This window comes from Mesoplodon densirostris, chromosome 1, assembly GCF_025265405.1.
Source record: "Mesoplodon densirostris isolate mMesDen1 chromosome 1, mMesDen1 primary haplotype, whole genome shotgun sequence".
Classification (NCBI taxonomy): domain Eukaryota; kingdom Metazoa; phylum Chordata; class Mammalia; order Artiodactyla; family Ziphiidae; genus Mesoplodon; species Mesoplodon densirostris.
Window position 1 is genome coordinate 170,630,810 of NC_082661.1, and position 15,865 is coordinate 170,646,674.

The window sequence follows — 15,865 nt, forward strand, 5'->3', positions numbered from 1 at the left end:
TTCCAGAGCTGGCTGACTTTAATTTGCAAACAGCTTTTGGCCATCGACATTCAGGTTTAAGGCACATTCTCAATTACAAGTAACCCTGTCACTGGCAGGGAGCTGGCTTTGTTCTCGTGGTTTTGCATGGAACAGATGACTTTCTGGCTTTTTTCTTTTCTTAAAAGGAGTGAGTTTGGCAATAACAAAGCTCATGACACATTCTCACCAGATGCAAAGAGTACCCTTAAAGGTTTTCCCTTTTACTCCTCAGTGAGGACATGGCGCCCCCAGTCCCCACCTGTCTCACCCAAACTGTGTATGCAGCAAAGACGTGTGCACATCTGTCTGCAACGACTATATATTAAAAAAAAAAACCCTCCAAATAAACATACAACGTTATATGACTAAAACGAAGCCAGGAGTTTCAGCCAGAAGCAAAGGGGAATGACTGCATGAGTCAGGAAGCAAAACGTCTACTTTAGCTGCAAGAGGCTGTGAGGAGTGGGGGTGGGGAGGAGGTATCCTGAGAGAGTTCAAGACCGACCCAGGTCCCTCAGCACGAGCACAAGACACAGATCAGGAGGGCAGGCGGAGGATGGGGCCAAGGTTCTATGGATGGTCCACGCTGGGACACGAAGGGATTTTTTGTGGATGTGTTAGAAACAGACAAACATTCTTTTGGCCTTTTCCTGGCATCACTGTTGCCAGCAGGTGGACAGAAGTGACCCACCAGTCACCGCTCAGTCGTTGCCACCACAGATCTTCAGCAGAATCTTCCGGTAGTCCCCAGAAGTGTCTCCCTGGTCAAAGAAACAAGTGAGGCACCAGTTAAGCGAGGCTTGGCCGATTCTGGCTTCCTGGCTCCTGATTTTCTTCTGCCCCAGGTGCCCTTACAGAGAGGCAGCCCCATCCTAGGAAATTCCCCACCGTGCTGGTGCCAGAGCAGGTGACAGGCTCACATGCTGGCCTTGAAGGTGGCACAGACCTTTGACAACGCAGTTCAGCCTCCTGAGCCCTCCCATTAAAAAACAGAAAGCTGTACTCACCCCAATGATCAAAGTCAGAATTTGAAAAACAAATACAAAAAAATTTTAAACAGCCAAAAACCCCCCTACCCAGGGCTAACTACCAGTGGCCTTTGCCCAGCGCATTTTTGTTGCACTAAGTTGGGATTATACCATAATGCACTATTGTGTCCTGTACAGGAAGTGTAATCTACTATGATACGACCGTCCAGTGAAGGGGACTGTTATTATTTGGGCATCCCAGTTCACACTGATATCTCCTCTATCTGAGTCCACTGCACTTACATTAGAAGTAAGGCCACACTTAGCTAATTTCTCATCATTTCCTGCCATCGTTTCCTTCCTTGAGGGCAAGGCCTGTGGCTTCTTTCAGATGCCCACAACCTACTGGCACACATAAGATACTTTGTGAATAATTACTAATTCTCTGCTATCAACAGCATTGCTTTTATATCCAAGAAAAGAGGGAGAAGCCTCTCTCAGTGACATGCCCAACATCAAACTTTAGTGAGTCTGAAATCAGGACCTGGGCATGGTGACTTCAATTTCAAGGTTCATGTGAGTTCAGAAATTAAGTGTCAGACCCCCCCACCCCTGCCACGATAGGAATCAATTTTGTCAGACTGGCTCTGGCACAGTGATAAAACAGGTGCTAGTGTCTATCAGACACGTACATGTGTCACACAACATGCTTCATGTGGACCACCCCCTTTAAGACGCAACAGCCCTGGGCGGGGGGTACTATTATTATCCTCCTCTTAACGATGATGGAACTGGGGTTCAGGGAGGTTTAAGCAAGCTGCTGGAGATCACACAGTGAGCAAGTAGAAAAGCCAGAGCTGGACCCCAAGCAGTGTGACCCCCGAGCCCTCCCTCTGAACTGCCTTCCTGTGCTGCCTCCACCATAGAGCTGAGGGAGGGGACTCATCAGGGAGCTAGAGCCGCCCACCCTCCAGGGGGCTCAGGGCTTGATTTCTCACTGACGGATCACAGACCCACAGGGTGGCTGGACTCTGAAGGCCAGGCACCAGGTGGGAGGTCCTGTGTTCTCTGATGCCGATTTTGGACCCTCCCCCCCAACCGTTTACTGAACAGCAGATGTGCTGGATGCTGGGACACAGAGAGGGGCGACAGCAGGGTCAAGAGCCACCCTGCCATCAGGAGCTGACAACCTGCTGTTGTACAACCAGATGAACAAGTGAAAACTGAAGAGGGCAAGTACGAGGACCACAAACAAGATGCCCATACTTGGCTGAAGCCAAGCCCACGCGAGCTCTGAGGAGGGAGAGTAAAGGGGACGGTGGGAGTGGCCAGGGAGGTCCGTGGGTGAGCAGGACGCCAAGAGGCAGCCCAGACAGCCCCCAGAGGCCCGTACCGTGATGTCGTGGTACAGGGACTTGCCGTACAGCCGCTTATACTCTGCTCTGATGTCCAGGAGGTCGATCTCACTGCGAGACACCATGATGCGGATCAGGGTCCGGTCCTTGGTTCCTGCTCCCTAAAGAGAGTGGGCCCAGGGGCATGAGCAACGGGCCTCCTCACGGTCCACTTCCCCACCTTCCCTGGGCCCTCTGTCTTCTTGGCTGAAGGGTGGCCCTCCTCATGCCTCCTCCCCTGAGCAAGGTCCCAGTCACGAGTGGGCTGAGACCCCCCCCCACCAGACCCTGCACCTGGGGGTTACCTACCCTCATGGCCTTGTTGAGCCTTTCAGCAAAGAAGGCTGGGGTATTCTTAAGACATTTCACTAGAAGAGAGAAACAGGGCATAACTCGATCTGCAGAAAACTCAGTCCAGGGGGACATGATGCACACAGCATCCTCTTAGGAGGCCGGATGTCAATCAAACACACCACTGCATCCATCTTCTTCTCCCCTCATCTCCTCCAGGCTCAATTATCCTACAATCCTGGCTCCAGCCCTTTGGAACAGAAACATGCGGAGCCTGGACACCAACCCAACCCATTTCCTGACAACCAATGTGATGCAGGAAGCTGTGTAGGGAAGGAACGTGAATGGTGTGCGGAACCATGTTGCTGCTCAGGCAGGAGGGGACAGGCTGGAGATGCCATGACCCTCATGGAAAAGGATGGCCGAACGGAACAAACGTCTAACTAGGGTTCTCAGGCCACGATACCTACCATGGGGTACACAGGGAAATCTGTCCCATCCAGAAAGCTCCAAGGAAAGCAAAACAGAAGGGCAAACTGTGATGTTCCCAAGTGGGTATAAAGAGGGGCCAACCCCTCAGGGCTGGGGGACGGGGGAGGACGGACCTGGAGCCCATCAGGCCCTGCTCTGGAGGACATGACACAGGCACTGCAGGAAATGCACCAGTGTCCTGGGAGCTACGCCAGCTTTCCTTGACTAGGGCCTGTTTTGCTGCTGCAAGTAAAAAAATCTTTCCACGTGTTTCCATCACAAACATCTGACAACTGCCTGCAGGGATGTATTTTTAGAGGAAACTTGGCAGGATATGCGTCATCTTCCTCCGGGAGAACAGTTGGTCACGTTCCCACTAGTGCCCGCACTGCAGCTCCCTCCCCCAGGGCTGGGCTTGAAATATAAACAAGACACCTCCAGGACTGCTGGGGGTACAACTACGCAGCGATCGGGAAGCAGCCTGATTTCCCACCACGTAGGCAACTGGATTTAGCAATCTTGGACCCTTTCACTATGATCTTCCTCAACCGGAGGGTGGGTGAGCACCCTGAAAACTCACAACACATGCCAGCCCCCCAGCGGGCAGGCCAAGATACCTACCCACGGCCAGCATGCCCTGCTCCAGGTCCCCGGACATCTCCCGGCAGATGCTCTTCTCAATGTCACGGCCTGTCATTCGCTGATACTCGTTGAAAACTAGTGGCAAGACAGAGGGACATGTTATGGACTGAATTCTGTGCCCCCCCCCAAATTCCTTTGTTCAAGTCCTAGCTCCTAGGACTTCAGAATTTAACTGTACTTGGAGATAGTCTTTAAAGAGGTAATTAAGTTAAAATGAGGCCCTTAGCGTGGGTCCAAATCCAATCTGATGGTATCTTTATAAGAAAAGGAGATTTAGACACACAAGGAAACACCAGGGCTGCAAACACAGAGGAAAGATCACACGTGGACACAGCAAGGAGGGGGTCGTCTGCAAGCCAAGAGGAGCGGCCTCAGGAGAAACCATCGCTGCCAGCACCTTCATCTTGGACTTCCAGCCTCCAGAACTATGAGAAAATAGATTTCTGTTGTTTAAGCCACACAGTCTGTGGTATTTTATTACGGCAGCCCGACCTGACTTGTACAGGACACGTGGTGAGGAGGCCTGTGCCCCTTCCCAGAGCCCACCTCTCCCACTCTGCTCCCGGCGCCCTGGACGGCCCCAGTGACCACACCTGCCCAGCTGTCAAGTTGGCCAGTTCTTTGCCCCAGGGAGAGTGCACTCCCCCCGCCCCCCAGGCCTGCTCACTGTCCCCTTACCAGCACTGCCCTTGCCACTGCTCACTCATCACACCTCAATCCCCGGTCCAGGAGCCCTGACACCAACAGTCTCTTCCCAGATCCCCACACCTCCAGTCCCAGCCCTCCTCCATCATTCTATGTGCCAATCTTTCCCAGTCTGACGGTGAGCGAATGCCCATCCAGTGCCCCAGCTTACCCTGGGATGGGCCAAGCACCCACAGGAAGTGGGCTGTGCGTTCCAAGAGAGGCAGGTGGTGCCATGGAGACCGGGGTCCTAAAATGAGCTCTGCCCCAGGATATAAACCTCCTCTTCCCCAACCAGGGTCTCAGTTTCTATCTGTGTTCTCCAAATTGCTGTCATTTGCATATCAGTATCATGATTTCTGCTACATCTGTATCCAACTTCATTACTTACTATTTTCTTCCGATCAGCTCCTCTTTTCCCCTGACTAATGACATTTGTGAAATCGGGGGTTTGATGTGCTACAGATATATTCCATACTCATTAAAATAAGCAACGATTAAGATGAGCATATGCTCGCTCACGCTCCAGTACAGAATAGGGCAGAGGTTAAAAAGTGTGCTCTGGAGGCAGCTGAGTTCAAACCCCAGCTCTGCCACGTTACCACCTGGGTAGCTGACTTCCCCAACTGCCCTTTGCCAGCTTCCTCATCTGTAAAACAGGAAAATGCCTGCTATTTCCATGTATTAAAGACTCAGTGCATGCACAGAGCGCGTGCTGGTGATTTCACCCACCCACGTTGCTAAGTGTGGTCATCGTTCTCTGTCCTCACCTGCCCTCTCATATTTGCCGCTGACATTGCTGGTCTCCAGGATGCCCCTTTTTTTGGGTGCCCCTTCTAATTCTCCTGCAACGGCCAGGGCCCTCTCCTCAGACTGCTGGTCTCCCTCCCGTCTCCCTCTGAAGGGACCTCTTGCAGTCCCAGAGCCTCAAACTCCTTTGACCCACTCATAGTGCCCAAACTACCATCTCTAGCCCAGACCTCTCCTGGCCTCTGGCCTCGCAAACCCATTGCCTACATGGTATCTGTGGCTCAAGGCTCCTGACTTCCTTGCCTCCTAAAGCCTACTCCATGCACAGCTTCCCAGTCTTGGTCGAGGGCCCCTCCCCTCTTCCACTGACTCAGCAGGAACAAACCCTGCGTCATCCCTGACTCCTCTCTCTCTCTCTCACACTCCACGTCCAGTTCATTGGCAAACAGGGGCAGAATCTGAGCGCTTCTCGCCACCTGCCCCTGCCAGCTGGTCCCGGCCACCGTCACTTCTCCCCTGGATTTACTGCGGCAGCCTCCTAACTGGTTTCCTGCTCTGCCATTGATCCCTTCTCTCTTCTCAACACAACAGCCAGGACACTCACAGAACCTAAGTCAAATCACGTCTCTCCTTCACTCAAAGCCCTCCAGTGGCCCCCTGTTTTATTCAGGGTAAACACCTAAGTCCATGCAATTGTCATCAGGGCTTCCTACCATCTCTGACCTCACCTCCTCCTATGCTCACTCACTCCATCTACCCCACCTCACCAGCCCCCTTCACTGTTTCTCGGTTGTGCTGGGAACACCATGCTCAGGGCCTTTGCACCTGCAACTCCTTCATTTTTTTTTTTTTTTTTTTTTTTTTTTGCCGTACGCAGGCCTCTCACTGTTGTGACCTCTTCCGTTGCAGAGCACAGGCTCCGGACACGCAGGCTCAGCAGCCATGGCTCACGGGCCCAGCCACTCTGCGGCATGTGGGATCTTCCCGGATCGGGGCACGAACCTGTGTCCCCTGCATCGGCAGGCGGACTCTCAACCACTGCCCCACCAGGGAAGCCCCCTTCACGTTTTTAACTCAAATGTCATTACCCCAGTGAGGAATGCCCCCAGCACCCTCCAACACCTTTATCACTTCCTATCCCAGTTTCCAACTTTATAATTCTTCTCTAAAGATTTACCAACTGGTACAGATTGTATTTGATTTTTGTTTACTGCCGGGCTCCCCAAACAAGGTGAACCCCCTGAGAACAGAGATTCTGCAGTGCCGTTCCCTACACCTACTCCATGACCTGGCACGTGGCAGGAGCTCAGTTTATATTTGTTGAAGGAATGAGTAAATAAGTGTTACTTAGTATTATTAATTGTGATGTCTATTTTTTATGCCACACTTTGGAAACCACTAGGTCAGGTGCTCTTGAAGGCTCTCTCAACTCTACTATTCCACATTCTAGCAGGTAAAGGTACCAGCCAACAGGAGGCTCCCATTTCTCTAACCTCCTCCCTTGCTTTCCTCCAGAACTGGATGCTTGCAGACTCAGGAAACCCGCTGATAACATCTTTTAAATCTCCACCAGGGGTCTCTTTCAAGGAAGTGAAAGGCCCATGAAGAGCAGAACTGCTAAGTGCTCCTGCAAGCTGTTTCCTGCCATACCTCATCTGACCTCATTACCTGGCTGCAGGGAGGCCGGGACTGCCTTACCTGCGACCAGGTGGGCCCGGCTCCGGGAGCACAGAACTGCATTGAACTTGGACTCATCTGTTCCGAGGCGATTCTCTCCAGCTGCATAGAGCTCCTGGATAGAAGAGGGACAGATAGACATGCAATGCAGACCTCACCCCAGACTTTAGGCCCAGGCCACCGAGGAGAGCTGGGCAGAGTCTCTGGGCCCTACAAGCCCAGAGGAGAGGGAAAGGGGGGCAGGGCCCCAGCTGAGCTCCATTCATTGTGCTGAAGTAGACACCATCCATACAACCTCTCACTAAGCCAGGAGAGCCAAGGCCGCTGGGGCCCAGGACAGGCAAGGAACAGCTTTAACCCAACCCAGGGAGCAGCAGCACAGAGGAAAACATGGGCGTGAGTCCTAGCTCTTCTACCCACTTGCCACGGGACTCTAGGCAGGCCACTGGCCCTCTCTGAACTTCAGTTTCCTCATCTCTAAAACGCGAAGTTTGGATTAGATTCGGGGTCACAAACCTGAAAGCCCAAAGGGGCCAGCTGGGTAACTTAAATGCAGGAATCAGGCCAGCTGTAAGGCCAGAGTGGTGGGGACCATGGGGACCATGCAGAGAGGCAGTTACTTCTCAGCCAAGTACATGACAGAGGAACAAGGCTCACAGCTGCCTGATCCATTTTTCACGAGGAACCAGAAACCCAGATATCTACGTGAAATTTCTCAATCTTTAAAAGCAGTTTCCCTATCTATAAGCAGGAACATGAGACAATAATTATAACAACAATTGATACATCGCAGTTATGGATGTGGGATTTTATGTGATAGGTGCTTGCCTGCCGTTTCATTGCATACACTGTTCTGTTTGCAAATGGGGAGAATTTGCACTTTCCTGTTAAGTTTTTGAAGGTTTGAGCCCAATCTATTTGCCAATCTGCAACCCTTGTACGAGATGGCTCAAAAGTGCCTTCCAGGCCTCAGATAGCAGCTCTTGGACCTAAAGGCACTGATAATTGAGGGCAGAAGGTGGCCATCAGGGGCTCAGAGACCCCACAGGTCGAGGTGAAGCCAAGCAGGTCCAGAACTAGGAAGACAGAGCAGTAGGCATGAGACCCTGCAACCAAGGCAACTTCTGCCTCAGCTGGGAAAAGGCCTGAACAGGAAACAGAAACAGGAAGATCCCCACTGGGGCAAGAGCTGGAGCCCAGGACTTTGGGGATATCCAGCCCTGAGTCCAGTTATAGGAATGGGTGTCCCAAGCCAGGGAGACGTTAAGTGAGCGGTCTGGGACCAGGGCAGAGGCAGGCACCGTCTGGGCACAGAGAGTGAGCCCTTGCCCAGACTCTGCCTCCAGGTTTCTCTGGACACAATGCTCAACCTCTCTGAGCCTCAGTGTCCTTACCTGGAAAGCAAATGGGCCAGACCAGAAGAGTGGTTCTCTTCCAGCCCTTACAAGAGGGCACTACAGAAGTCCTCTGACATATGACAGAGACAAGGAGCCCACTGGCAGCTCCTGGTGAATGCAGTGCCCTGGGGGGCAGCAGTGAGGTGGGGAGAGGCACGGCCAGCTCCATCCCATCAGGAAGCCAGGGCTCTCTCCAGCCAGAACTGCTATGGTCTGAATTCATTAGTGGGAAACCCAAACTCCTCTGGAGAGGCACTCGGACTCCTGAACCAAGAGAGGAAACAGCCAGAGACTGTTCCCCTGCGAAACTCACAACATCTGGAATCCACTCCTTATCTGTTGCTCTTTCAATCCCAGAACCCCTCCCTTGTGACACAAGAAAGTGGAAGACACTCCCCTGCTCAGAAAGCCAGATGAGCGGCCGCCACACTCACCTGCACATCTCTCTGGACGAGCGTCATGTCCACGTTTGTGCTTTCATCCCGGTTTCCCTGAAAGGAAGCAGGCTGTGAGGTCAAGGTCACTCCTTGGAGTCGCACCCCTCCCTCCCTGTTCCTCCTCCCCATGGCCCAGAGATCCACCTCTCCCTGCTGTGGGCCCGATCTCCGCCCTGGGAAAGGTACCTGAGAGAGAGAGATGAGGAGCCGTTGGAAGTGCCCTGACGTGTCGTTCCGAATGGCCTCCTCCAGGGTCTTTTTGAATTCTAAAAGGGAGACACAGGAAAGGGCCACCCTGTAGCCCAGTGGACCAAGCTGCGCACTGTACACAGTTAACAGTGGGCGCTGGCATGAGGAGACAGGTGGCCCACGCAGCCCCCAGGAACAAACACCAGGCTGACCTGGCCCCAACCTCGCCCAGGAGGTTTTCCCTAGCCCTCCCTTACCTCAGTCACCTGCTCCTGTGTAAACAGCAGGCAGGGCTGGGTTTGGGAGGGAATCCCAGTGTGTTGGGGGTGGCGGGAGATAAGGAGGCCAGGAAGGAAGGGAGGCCCTGGGAGAGGGTGTGGCCAAGGCCCTAAAAGCACAGGGATCTGCAAGGGGCAGAGGGCCCGGGGCCAGCCTAACCTGTCTTGTAGACTCTGTTCAATTCCCGGATGTGCTCATTGCTGCGGGAGGCCAGGATCTCGATCAGGCAGGCTTCATCAGTGCCTGCCCCCTGGGAGGCAGAGAGCACAACAAAGCACAGGCTTGTTACAGCCTCCTCCCTGGCACTCAGGATCCTCCAGGACACAAACCCCAGAGACAGAGGCCACAGACACAGACCCGCCCATCGTGCTGCTGCTGCTGCCCGGGCCTGAAGCAGCCAGCCTCCCCTCTGCAGTCCCAGGAAAGTACCAGTAATGACAGCAACATGGTGGTAAGTAGAGATCATGGGAAGGAACATCCCCATTCCACCCGCCAGGACACTGAGAATTAGAGAAGTGTAGTAACCTGTCCAAGGCCACACAGTAAATGGTGGGGTTGAGAGGTGGACCTGGATCTGTTTTATTCCAAGTTCAGCCCATAAATGAGATGAGAAGCAACTGAGAAAATGGGTTTAAAGCGAGAGCATGACATGTGGGAAAACGCTGAGTCCTAGAGTGGACCGTGGAGCATCTGGAGGCACCTAGGAGAAGGCAACAACATAGAGGGTGGAAGAGATAACCAAGTCAGGGGCAGTGAGGAGGGAGAGGACAGGGTCAGTAGCCTGGTTTCTATGTCAGGTTGAATCTTGGTTCTGCTGGTCACTAGCTGTGTGACCTTGGGCATGTCACTTCACCTCTCTGTGCCTCAGGTTCCTTGACCATAAAATGGAAGTGATACTGCAGGCAGACAGAGTAGGGTGTCCCCAGAGCAAGAGAACCAGGAATGGCTTTCTTGACATAAGAGAAACCATTTTTAGCCTAAGCTACCTTGTGATCTAAGCCTGGCCACAGTACTTGCCCTTAAAGGAACAAAAGAACAATAGGAAAGATAACAAATCCGATGTAAAGACTCCCAGCTCTGTTTCAATGGTAAAGACTAGCCTGAAGCACTTTCTTGAGCTGTTGGCAGAATTTAAACCCCCTTGGGCACTCAACCACCAAATCAACTGGAACCTAAGGGATGAAGAGGTTGACCCTTTTCAAGTTTGGACTCTGTGGACCACCCCAAGCCCCTTCATGAATATGCATGTGCCTTTAGCTTAAAACTTCCCCAGTTTTGCAGTTCCGGGAGATACGGCTTTGGGAAAGATCCCCAATGTTCTTACTTGCTGCAAGTAATAAATCTTTCCTTGTCTCACTCTTTGGCTTGGCTGGGTCTCTTGACACCCACAAAAAGGCGAACCCAGTTTCAGGTAACATCTTCGTGGGGGCAAGAAAAGTCACTGTGCCTATCAGGCCCCTGAGGAATGTTAGATTCCTTCTGCGGCACCTGCTCAGTTCACAAGGACTCCCCTGTCTGTGGGTGCGGCCCCTCCCCATCCACAGGACACCTGCTGGGGGTCTTGGGAGCCACAAGACTGTATAAAACGTGCAGGACACTCTTCTTGGTCATAACTGATTTAACTAGGGGGATATTAAACCCAAACGAAGCCCATCAGAACCTGCCCCTATTTGGAATTTGAACCAAGGGGCAGCTGGCCTCTTGTGTAGCTGGATCTCTGACAGGTACATGGAGAGGGGTCGGCAGGGATGCTGTGCCAAGGAAGGAGAGGCACAGAAGCAGATGGAAGAATGAAGCAGACATTGAAGAAGCAGCAGAGACGAGGGAGAAAGTCTGCCCGGCCCCGGCCCTCTCCAAGCCAGGCTGCTGTTCTGCTTAGGCTCCTCAAGTGTGTTTCTGTTATCTGCTAACAACAGTCCTAATGAATGAGGATACAATCCACACCTCCCACTCTTATCACTGCATCACTAGCTCCCTCTGCAACCCCAGCTCCCCAACTCCCACTGTGTTTTTAAGGTGGAGAGACTTAGATGCTCCCTGATGATGAAGGCTCATTTGCCTCTTGAGGGAGCCACCAGAAGTTCCCCTTTCTACAGCATTTGGACTCCAACCGGGAGGGTCCAGGAGCCGTGCTGACACCGGTAGCTAATAAGCGAGCGAAGACACACCACGTGATCCAGGCCTTTCCCGGGGCTGTATGTCCACACAGGTGTACACACACACACAAACACACACGTACACACCTTGATGGCTTCCTTTATCTCATAAGCATCAAAGAGGACCGGGGTCTTCATCAGGGCCAAGATTGTCTTCTCAAAGTTTCCTGACAGTTCAGATTTCAGATCTTTGATCAAATCCTGATTGGACATTCAGACAAACAAACAAAACCTATTTTGAGAATCCACAGGAGGTGACCAGTAGGGACAATATCCCAGATGCAGGGACCAGCAGCATCTGCAGAAGAGCCAAACCTCAGGCCCCAGCCAGACCTGCAGAATCAGAGCTTGCATTCAGACCAGATTCCCAGGGGACTCATGGCCATTAAAGTAGGAGAGGCACCTGGCCAGAACACTAGCCTATATGTACCCAGTGGTTGCCTTTCTAAAGATCTGAAAGCCCCCAAAATCAAAATACGGCCACCGTGCATTTGTTCAGTACTTAAAGCCTCTTCCTTCAAAGGGAAATAACTTGCCCATGGTCTTGGTGAGTCGTGGCGCAGCCAGGCTGGAACCCAGATTCCTGGGCGCCTCTCATCAAACCTCAGAGTACCCTGTGGACTCTGGAATTTCTCCTTCAGAGCATCCTTTGCTGCTAGAAGATGCCATCAGCTGAGAGACAGCAGGAAATGCCCTAATGTGCCTTATGGTTTGTCCAGGAGATCTAGACCCACTAGGCCCCAAGGAAAAGCAGGAGTAGGGCTGTGCTAGAAGATACGCCTTAATTCAGGAGGGACGCCCCACCCCCACCATCTCGCCAACACTCACCTTCCCATAAGCTGTCTTGAAGGACAGGAGGATCTGCTGCCGCTGCTTGTTGGAGCGACTCCCCAGGCAGTCAGTGATGGCCTGTTCATCAGTCCCTGGAGGAAGGAGGTGGGAGTGGGCAGGGCTGGGGGTCGTGGGGATGCTCTGCGGCTACAGACTTTCCTGGCCTGGGTCTTCCAATTCTCCCGGGCATCCCAACTGCACTCCCGTATCCACCTTCTCTTCCTCCACCACTGGGGCCAGGCTGCCTCCACCCAGCGACCCCAGCCCACAGAGCCACTGTGTAACTGCCTAGGGAGTAGGGGGGTGATTAGGACTCGCGCCACCTGGGGTCTCTCACCAAAGCCCTTCATGGCCTTCCGCAGGACCTCGGCGTCTCGCAGGGGGTCAAACCCAGGAGCATCTGTGATGGTGCCTCGGTTTCCAAACTGCTCAGACAGACAGACAGTAAGAATGCTATATCCCCCAGATGTGAGACTGCCTGCCCCAGACTCTGGAAATGACCTTTCCTCTAAAACTTGGGGTACCTGAAGGAGCCTGCAATCAACAGCACAGGGGACTCGACATTGAGTTGGCCTAACATGACCATTACCTGTCCTGGCACTGAAACGTCTGCCTGGCTCCCGTGGCTAGGAGCCCACCTAGAGCTGAGTCCTGATGCTGAAAATCTACCCTATGCCCGGGTCCTCCAGGCCTGGGCCCGGGCTCCTGATGAAGGGGAGGCCTCGGGAATAGGGGTGCGGCCTCTCCTCAAGGCCTCAGCACCACAGCACACATCAGGGCTTCCCTAACGGGCCTGCTTAGTCCACCTTTGTGCACACTAGAAACAGGTGTTCCCTCTGGGATGCAGGTGTCCAGCCTTCACGATGGTACATGCAGCCCAGCTACCTGTCGGACTAGCTCTCGTTTCCCGGCACTGTTTTCTGGACTCTATGACCCGCTTGCCTGCTGGACTCCTTCCTGACATGACAGCTACACTCCAAGCAAACTTGATTTTTCCTGCCGAAACTCTCCCTTGGTGGATTATCTAGTACAAACTGGTTTTAACAGAGTTAAGGAGATAAGCTGAGAGAAAAGATAAGGGGGAAGGCAGAGAGGGAGATGCAGAGCAGGGCAGGGGTAGGGGGATGTGTGGGTGTGAGGGAGGGAGGGGAATGGACCCTCTGACTAAAAATAGTAGTCAACCACATACCACTAGCCCTGTGCTTGGCTGGTTTGGCTGTGTAACCATGACAATGAATTCTAGGCTCTGCAAACATGAACTGCTCTCCAAAACAAGCCAAGAGCAGCCCTGAAAGAACTGACAACAATCTTCCCTACCCAAAGGAGCTGGTTTTAAGAATCTTCTGAAGCTAGTCTGGGAGGGCACATCCGGGGGATTGAAAACTAAGAGCCATTGGGCAAAGGCTTTGAGACCAGTTCTTACAAAACCCAGGCAGTAAATAACACCAGACGAATGAAGAGTACCCGGAGGCATTCAGACCCAACTCCCACAGGGACCATCTAACAAGCTGGGACAAAGAGGGTAGCTCCCTAGGCCCTCAGGCATACAAACAGGGGATGGGGTGTCTGTGAGAAAGTGACACTGAAAACTACAAGTTAGAGCTGGAGGACCTAGCCCTCCTCCGTCCCCTGCACCGTCCCCAGCCCTGCTGGCAGAGCACACTGGGCCACATGTCTCGGGCCCTTGGAGCCAGGCCTGGACAGAGAGTAGCACAACGTTAGCACTCACCTGGGCTGGGGGCACAGCAGGGGTGATGGTCCCGGACCCAGAGTACCCTGGGTAGCTTGGCACCGGCTGCTGTCCCGGAGGTGGCATTGGCGACTGTCCAGGGTAGGTCATGGGCGGCTGTCCAGGGTAGGCCCCCGAGGGCTGCTGCCCAGGGGGCGGCATGGGCTGGCCTGACACAGGGGCCCCTGGGTATGGCGGATACGAGGGCATCCCAGAGGGTGGGTTTCCTCCAGGGGGCGGGTACATTCCATATGGAGGAACAGGCTGCTGGGCAGAAGGGGAATGCCCAAAACCCCCCGGGGGAACGGGAGGGTAACCGCCCCCAGGGGCCCCCGGGTACAGGTTTGGCACGTTGGCTCCTCCGAACGTCCCGGACATGTTGGCAGCCTGAAAGTCCACGAAGCTAGAGCCTTAGACTAACAGCCCCTGAGGGGGCATAGCCATACTCCATCCATCTGCCCTTCCCCACCCTGAGCCCTGCAGCAGGCACCCAGGAGCCACACTCAGCTCAAGCCAAGTCCGAGCACCACCGGCTTCTCAGCAAGGCCCACCTTGCCCACCCACCTTGTCCCACACGCCCTCTACCTGCACTGCTGACCCCCTTTACCTGCCCTGTGCCCAAAGAACCCACACTCACTCTAACACCACACCGTTTCCTTATGCTACTGTCTGTCTCTTCCCAGTGGATGGTAAGTACTCCCAGGCTGGGATTTTTCTATCTCCAGTGCCTAGAATGGGCCTGGCACAAATTACAGACTGTGGAGTGGTTACACCATTTACACTGAGCATACATTTGTTTTTAGATGATAAAATATGCTATTTTACAAGCAAATCAACAAGTAGCATGTGTGTCCGTGCTACCGGGCACCTGCTGCCAGGCCCAACCAGGAGAGTCATCCACGTGTACCAACAGCCCCCACATGCGTGTGGCCACCTGCACATGGCACATGCATGTACACACAGGTGCACACCCTCACCCCTCTATCCCTACGCTGAGCACATACAGAAGATGCTCGATGCATACTCCACGAAGGCCCTACCCCTACCCAATCCCCCAGAGCTGAAAGGGACCTGGAAGACCATGTGGCCCAATGCATTCCCCCACCGCTCATTTTACAGACGGGAAAATCAAGATGCAGAGAGGGACAGTGAGCCGGTGAGAGCCCTGATGGAAACCGTCATGTCCTAAGATATAGCTCAACACCCTCGGCACCCACAGATACACACGCACGCACACACACGCTCCCCTCTGACGCCACAGAAGCCAGCAGCCTTTCTCCCTCTGACCACGCCGGTGTGGCCCCCAGGGCAGCCCAGCAGGAGGGCTGGACTCACCATTCCCGAGAGGTAGTCCTGGTTGAACTGCCCTGCGTAGCTGGCCACGTTATCCAGCCCGATGGGGGGCATGTTGGGTGGTGGGTAGCCAGCACCTCCCCAGGCACCGCCACCTGAAAGCAACACCAAGCCTGTCGGCGCAGCTCCCCAGCAGGACAAGGCAGAGACATCAAGCTCCCAGGTGGTCGGAGGAGAAGCCAAGCAGAGCCGCGGACAGTCCTATGTAGACCACACGGCAAACACTCGGGCAACAAAGTCTAGCCAGGTCCTGCTGCCAGAGGAAGGGAGGTGGGAACCTTCAATTCGGTGTTCAGCAAACACTCCCAAGACCCTCTGTGGGTATTAAGGTAGGAGGGCCAAGGGCAGACCTGCCCTCCTGGGCTCACCCCCATGGAGTGGGAGTACAGACATAAAGATAGGTCAGTCAGGGACACTGTGCCAAGCCCAGGGCAGCGGCAAGCTCAGGGATCACTGAGAGTCCACAGTGATGGAGAACCATGCGGGGGTGGGTGGGCGTCGGGGTGGGGTGTCCTGCCGATCTGGCTGTGTGCTGTCATCACAAGTCTGGAAGGGGCAGGGAGAGGCAGGATGACAGGACAGAGGGAGACAGGGTT

The 15,865-nt window shown here is 53.8% G+C and overlaps 1 protein-coding gene across 1 annotated transcript in view; it reads right to left on the minus strand.

Moving 5' to 3' along the window:
- The window catches only part of ANXA11 (annexin A11), a 41,243-nt gene continuing 25,378 nt past the window's right edge, over positions 1–15,865 (minus strand). Inside the window, exons 3-15 of the mRNA XM_060111457.1 lie at positions 15,252–15,364; positions 13,917–14,303; positions 12,525–12,612; positions 12,185–12,279; positions 11,444–11,557; positions 9,360–9,450; positions 8,919–8,998; positions 8,730–8,786; positions 6,920–7,013; positions 3,767–3,862; positions 2,693–2,751; positions 2,383–2,505; positions 1–782 (exon numbers count right to left, since the gene is read on the minus strand). Of these exons, the coding sequence (XP_059967440.1) occupies positions 723–782; positions 2,383–2,505; positions 2,693–2,751; positions 3,767–3,862; positions 6,920–7,013; positions 8,730–8,786; positions 8,919–8,998; positions 9,360–9,450; positions 11,444–11,557; positions 12,185–12,279; positions 12,525–12,612; positions 13,917–14,303; positions 15,252–15,364 (1,457 nt within the window). The 3' untranslated portion in view covers positions 1–722. The remainder of the gene's footprint in view (positions 783–2,382; positions 2,506–2,692; positions 2,752–3,766; positions 3,863–6,919; positions 7,014–8,729; positions 8,787–8,918; positions 8,999–9,359; positions 9,451–11,443; positions 11,558–12,184; positions 12,280–12,524; positions 12,613–13,916; positions 14,304–15,251; positions 15,365–15,865) is intronic.